The sequence below is a fragment of the Lycium barbarum genome, chromosome 4, assembly GCF_019175385.1.
Source record: "Lycium barbarum isolate Lr01 chromosome 4, ASM1917538v2, whole genome shotgun sequence".
NCBI classification, from domain to species: Eukaryota; Viridiplantae; Streptophyta; class Magnoliopsida; order Solanales; family Solanaceae; genus Lycium; species Lycium barbarum.
Window position 1 is genome coordinate 46,809,058 of NC_083340.1, and position 7,045 is coordinate 46,816,102.

At 34.1% G+C, this 7,045-nt stretch overlaps 1 protein-coding gene across 2 annotated transcripts; it reads right to left on the reverse strand.

The window, feature by feature from the left end:
* Nucleotides 1-1,834: 1,834 nt before the first annotated feature.
* Nucleotides 1,835-6,779, reverse strand: LOC132638416 (uncharacterized). 2 transcript variants are annotated; one of them, XM_060355306.1, is made up of 4 exons: nt 6,617-6,779; nt 5,572-5,661; nt 3,259-3,312; nt 1,835-2,141 (listed from the first exon to the last, which is right to left on the reverse strand). In XM_060355306.1, exons 1-4 carry the CDS (start codon nt 6,701-6,703, stop codon nt 1,962-1,964), a joined length of 411 nt encoding a protein of 136 aa, XP_060211289.1. In that variant the 5' UTR covers nt 6,704-6,779; the 3' UTR covers nt 1,835-1,961. The 2 variants fall into 2 exon arrangements, with proteins under 2 accessions (XP_060211289.1, XP_060211288.1); XM_060355305.1 differs by having other exon boundaries at nt 6,593-6,779.
* Between the last annotated feature and the right edge of the window lie 266 nt (nt 6,780-7,045).

A 7,045-nucleotide genomic window follows, 5' to 3' on the forward strand; every position in this document is an offset into this window, starting at 1 on the left:
TATAAAATCAAAATAAGTAAAATATAACACCTATCTAATTAAACTTTGATTATTCATTTTCATAGATTCATACGATATACAATCATTATGAACTTGACAAATAATTCTCCATTTATGATTTACACTATTCATTCACATAAAATTATGTTTTATTAATTCATGTATAATTATTTACTCAATATTTTGTTTTACTGATTTTGATATTATTATATAAAATCATGTACTATATAACTCGGGAAACACATGCAATGCACGTGTCAAGAAACTAGTTAAAGAAACATATGAACTACTATAAATTATTGCAGTGCTTTGACTACCTGAAATGTATGTGGAGTTTGATCATTAAAAAGAAGATTAAAATGAACGTACTCGTCAAATTATCTACAAAAAGGGGGTATAGGCATCACAGTTTTCTTATCATTTACCTCAGTTCCAGTCTAAATCAAACCAAATGTATTTGGACTTTCAAAGTAAAAAAAAAAAAAAAAAAAAAGCAACGAAAAGGTATTCTTCAGTTAGGGCAATATAACTAGTGGCGGACTGAGCTTTCAAATTATATATATAATTCTGTCACGATTATCCTGTTTTACTGTGTCGCTTGCATTATTTCATTGCAATATCGTTTTAAATCTTTTAATCTTATCTGACCCCCCTTTTTATGCTTCTATTGAACCGAGGGTCTCTCGGAAACAGCCATCCTACCTTGGTAGGAGTAAGGTCTGCGTACATTATACCCTCCCCAGACCCCAAGATGTGGGATTTCACTGGGTTGTTGTTGTTGTTGTTGTAATTCTGTCACGACCTATTTTGGCCAAGTCGTGAGGGCACTTACCTTTTCCATCTCGGTAAGCGAACCCTCAACCCAACGATAAGTAAGGACATAAATAATTAAATCAAGCAACCGGAATAGAATAATTACATAAGTCTCACAATAATATATCAAAGAAATAGTGCAGAATAAGGAAAATACCCCCAGGGTCTAGTCTAAGTCATATAAGAGCATCTATGAAAATATACAAGTCCGGAATAATAATACATAAATCAGTCTATGTCTCAGAATGGAAATAGTAAGACATAAATAGGAAGAGTCTTCAAGACAGCGAATGTCTCGTGCTCACCCTGTAAACTCAGTGCTAATGCTGAAGCGACTGTCAGCCACGGGAGACGGAGGATGACCCAACTTGGTACTCTGCATTCATAAAAGAATGCAGCAAGTGCAGATCAGTACAAACCACAGTACTGGTAGGTATCATAGGCCGACTAAGCATAGCTAACATAAGTCAGACAATAAAGCAGGATAGGCATATAAACTAGCAAGTATAATTCAAACAATCAGAAATAACTGTCCGTCATCACCTAGGTTGAAGCATCTAAATCCACTACTAAAAAAACAGCGTTTAGTGACGGACGTATTCCGTCGCTAATCAGCATATATCTGTTGCTAAACATGTGTTGCGACGGATTAGCAACGGAATGTCGTCTGTTGCGATTTTGCGCGTTGCTAACCTATTAGCGACGGAAAAATGAAATCCGTAGCAAACTTAGAGACAGAGTAGCGACGTATGAGATCCGTTCCACATTATAGCAACGGATTATTTTGTTGCTATTGTTATGAATTCCGTGACTAATTTCATAATTCATTTCGTCGTTTTAGTAAATTAGCGATGAAAACCATTGTTGCTAATCCGTCGCAAAATATTTGAATTATTTGTGCCTGCATTTAGCGACAATCTGTAGCCTACTGTTTTCCCTCTAGCAACGACCAAAATCCGTCGCAAATCTGGCACAAATATTTTTATTTCGATTTTTTTTAAATACACCTGTTGAAACATACTAAATACAAAGTAATAAATACCCTTAAAAATAACTGACATTCACATAAAATAATATTTATAAAAAAGATTCAAAATAGATAGCGGAATCCTAATCGTTAAGTCCAAAACACCGACAACACCAAGCTATCAACTACCAAAAGAACCCACACATCCATCAAGTATTGTTAGTGCATAATTTTGTGCTTGAGATCCAAGACCATATATTCTTCTCTTCCTTGTTCCCCCAGCAGCTTCGTAATATGCTTCACATTGATCAATATCAGACTGAGACTGTGATTTTTCCCGTAATACTTCTTGATATCTTTCCTGTAATAAGTAGTGAAATTAAAACATCAAGAATACTAATCATTCAATTTTTACCAAATAAAAAGAGAAATGAATTCCAAAGATAAGGGAGCAGATATTTATCCATTTTTCGTTGGAATTGAAGTCTCACGATGACCAACGAAAAAGAGTTTCATACAACTTGGATATAAATGATCATATACACTGTCTCATAGTCAAGTAACAGAACATGAAAACAAAGACAATTAGAGTTCCTAAACAACAAATGTAGTATCATGTTCAAAATAAGAAAAATATTTAAAGTAAGCATCTGAGTATCAACATGAGACAGCTCTTTCCAACAACCTTAGACTAGTAGTTTTTGACCTTTGAACTTGCTCAAGTATAACAATTTTATCTCCAGCCCAACATCAACTATTCTGCACTGTATTGCAGTTTCAGTATGTTTGCATTGCATTTTTTGCATTTTCTGCACAGCTTCACCATTTCTGCACAGTTTTTCAGCATTTCTGCACTGCGTTTCAGCATTTCTGCACTGCGTTTCAGCATTTCTGCACGATTTTCTAAACTGTGTTTCAGTATTTTTTAGTGTTGTGCTTCAGCAGTGATTTTTTTCTGCACTGCGTATTTGTATTTTTGCACTGCATTTTCCGCATTTCTGCACAGGTTTTTCAGCATTTCTGTACTAAGTTTCAACATTTTAGTACAGTATTTTTAGCAATTTTGCACTGCATTTCAGCATTTCTGCACAATTTTTCCAGCATTTCTGCAGTGTTTTTTTTTGCACAACATTTCAGCAAAGTTTTTTTTAAAAAAACTTTATCACCATGTTCTCCTCCAGATGGACTTGAACATGATGATAATGCTTCCTTTTCAGTTCATCACCAACAAACTTCCTCTGTGAACTCAGGTATAGCACCCGTTCCAACCGTTTATATGCAGTAACAGTAATACAAATTCCAGCAAAAGCACACCAGTAACAACATAGAACATCAACAGCAATGCAGGTTTATATCCCATTTGTAACAAAAGCATACATATATCTGAACAGTAACAAAAGCATACATATATCCCATTTGTAAAAATATAAAGCAGATTAAAGGAAACATATGAAAATATAGTTGCTAAAGAAAATCACCTCCAATGCATAAATATGACTGTAGTGCAGACCAGTAGTTGCCTTTGTGATAATCTGCAGATTATGGTACATTTAAGTAACAGAAGGGAAAACGCAAAGAACCACACTTCAGTTTACGAAATACCACTGTAGTGTAGACAGATCGAACGTTACTCAATCAACTATAACTAATTATGTCGCAAACAGTTCAAACGTTACTCAATAATACAAGAACCAACACTTTTGTAGATGGGATGCAAATTAATAGTTAAGGCAGAAGGATCATTGTAGGTCACAAACTTCAGAAACAACACAATCCCAACATTCAACTTAGCAGTTTGCTTCATTACTACAATATGTTCAATGCAATGGGCAGCTGCATTGAGTAGCTAATACGAATCATAGTCTAAGGAAAGGAGAAGTTCCTGAAAGTAGAGACACCCTACAAGTGCAAAAAGAAATTTCATAACTTAAAGCACTTGCACATTGATGACTATAATTGAGAAAAGAGTCTTGCAACCAAGGAAGTTGCTTATCAGGTATACTCATGGTCATATTTTTGGACAGATATAAATATGTTGTCGACCCTTTACTTACTTGAATTCAACCTCCCTAGATGTGTGAAAAAGGGAAGGCTGAGTTTTTGCTTCCTTTTTCATCTTTCCTTGAGCCAAGGGAGTACCGGAAATAGCCTCTCTAGCTTCTCAAGGTAGGGGTAAGGTCTATGTACACACAACCCTACCCAGACCCCACTTGTGGAATTACACTGGGTATGTTGTTGTTTGTTGTTATATAGATGTACCTACTTGATGATGTTTTTTATGAAATAAAATTATTTTTACTTACCCTAAAAGAAGAAGAAAAAAAAAAAGGAAGTCTTTTCCTAAATCAGGCTAGAAAAAGCATATCAAAATGTGAAATAAGGACTTTATTGGGTTGCATTCATTTCAATTCTAGGTGGTCATCAGCATATAAAATTAAGATTTCATTTGAAAATTTCAGTTATGTAATTATGCTGATAAATCGATCAATTCAAACGTAGCTAAAAGCTCACTGTTAACAAAATAGGAGCAGACATCTTAACAAAAATTATTCGGACAAGACATGTAAACAAAGTACTAAACTCATCAGGGAAATAACCAAATTGCCAAAACTATTATCTAACAAGCAATGTCCACGGAATTTCAAGTAATGAAAGCTTACTCTTTGACGCGCGAACTAGATAGAGAAAGCCGAGTATCCAAGCTCAAGACAGATTCTCAAATCACGAAACAACTTGATTTCTCCAGACAGCAACCTCTTGAGTAGCATCTCGCAAAAGAAAAAAAAGTTGTGAGTAAAAAGGTACGCCACCTAGAGGTGTGCCGTTACCACACTTGTTAATCACATAAAGTTCATTTTCCAGTAAGTAAAATATAAGCACGTGGCAAGTAAAACATATAGAGAAAATAAATCAAATGAGGGGTAGTGAATAGCACAAACAAGCACGCTAACAACATATTAAAAATTTGTGTACGAGACAGGCGTATTTTTTGCTTTTTCACCTAATATATCTTAAACTAGATATTTCTTAATCTCGCTTAGCACGGGCCCAACAATTAAAATGGAGATAAATTTTTTGCTCATTCTTTTTTTAGCTAGGACCTTTTATGTTCCAGTCATTTGTGCTATTTGTGTCTTATCAGTAAATAAAAAGGACAGTCTGTAATATATATGAAATAATTTGTTTAATTTAGGATGTGAAAGCTTGGACTTCTATTCTTGTTGTAGGTCTTTCTTTGGTACATTGATATAGGTTTCTTTGTCGTCTCTCAGAAGAGTCTTAAATTTTTTAAAACTCTTATCCATTGCAAAGAAGAGAATTCTTTCTGAAGATTAACATTAAAACACTAATTACATCTGATAGGAACAAATACTTGATAAGAATTTGAGGAAATTACCTGCACAGTTGGTGGATTGCATCTTGATATTTTGATCCATTCTAACATTACAAACACTTGTCTACTTCAAAGAAAAATTGACCTTTCGATACCTCAGAACCTAAAATAGATACTAAAACACTTATATAGAATAGATTATAAAAAAGTAACACAGCCAATTGCATTGAGAATATTAATATCATGTATCCAACAATTGACTTATCGTTAATTTTCTTTATAGAAAGTATCAAGTTTAAGGAGGAATTGGTGTTGGCAGCTTCAAGCTCGTATTGATAATCAAGAGCTATAAAAGAAAATTCTTCCTTTCTCTTTATGTCACAAATAATTTCATGTCTGCAGCAGAACTGACCAGGTGAAAAAAAAAAAGGGATAAATGAGAAGGAAGCAAGTGCACCTGAAGCCAATGTGAAATCCAGATCCTTCTTTCTCCCTGCATTCTGGTATTTCTCTGATGTATAAAGGTCAATTTAGAGATATACTCCACCTATGCAGAAGAGAAGTACCAACAAATCTCAATTAAAAAATGCACATATTAGAGAATATAAGTTAAAGGGCACCAACCAAGAAGCAACCTAATCACCTATAAGGCTATAACATAGCCAAATAGTTGTCATTTTCATTCTATATGGCTATAACATACCCAAATAGTTGTCATTTTCATTTGCTAACACCATAATTAATTCTTTAGAACACTACTGATTGCATGATAAAAGCAGTAGCAATATGTGTTTAATATAGTAAAACATCTCTATATTCTAATTTACTTATTGACAAGTACGTGCAAAGCTATTTTACTGTAAAACAAGTAGTCCTAGAGACATTTTCACAAATAGGTTAGTCGCAAATCAGACTTAAAAAACTATCTTTTAAGCTCTTGGTTGCTAGAGAAACAACGGGAATTAAAAGTTTCTGATACCAAGGCTTGAGGCTAACAAATTTTCAAAGATATGTACTCGAGGTCACAAGCTTTATATGTTCTTTTCTGTTATGTCAAATTAATCAAAAAAATTGGACAACAATCATCTAATAAGAGTTTCTAGTTAACAAGATGAAAATTATACACTGTATTTAAGTCTAGACATATGAATGTAAACAATAAACACAAGTTAAGAAAGAAATATCATTAAACCAATTGAGCAGACACATTTTAAGAGTGAATATGAGCAAATCCAAGTGAAACAAAACGTCAAACACCTACAAGGCAGTTAGTAACCAAATGGTACTACTTGGAATACTCCAAACTGATCTATACTTACTGGCTTCATCTAGCAATTAGAGCATACCATGACTTGAAAGAAACATGAATTTAACATACAAGTGGAAGGTTCCTCCACCAATCTGACACCCCAAAAAGCAAAACAAAGAAAAAAAAGCAGTAAACAGTATATATTGCGCATTCGAGATTCAAAACTTACAAAAAGTGCTAAAACGGAAAACACCTCATCAAAATTCTGAAAAAACTCATAGGTGCGCCTGGATCTCTCTTCAACAATACATATCCAGATAGCTCTCCCATTCAAAATCATCAAGATATATATGAGAGAAGGAGAGATATGAGTTATTTTCCCTGGGATGATGGTGAGACAGAGAAGAGATAGAGCAGCTAAGGTAACAGCGGCGTTGAGATCTGAAATGAAATAAATGTTTACCCTAGCATATATCTTCTTTTTTAACACTTAGCGACGGATTAGCGACGGATTTTATATTCCGTCGCTAAATAATACATTGATTTCTTTTAATGATTAATATTGCGACAAATTTTTCCGTTACTGCAAATATATATTTTTTCGAGAAAAATTAAAAGGCCTAGCGACGGAGTTTTCGTTGCTGAATCTGTCGCTACATAAAAATAAAATGTGTCGCGCCTC

Coding starts and splice junctions, on each gene's coding strand:
- LOC132638416 (XM_060355305.1), bottom strand. CDS start 6,703: ATGATTTTGAATGGGAGAGCTATCTGGATATGTATTGTTGAAGAGAGA. Junction 5,662..6,592: donor TTTCCGTTTTAGCACTTTTT/GTAAGTTTTGAA, acceptor TCTTCTGCATAG/GTGGAGTATATCTCTAAATT. Junction 3,313..5,571: donor GGATTTCACATTGGCTTCAG/GTGCACTTGCTT, acceptor CATAATCTGCAG/ATTATCACAAAGGCAACTAC.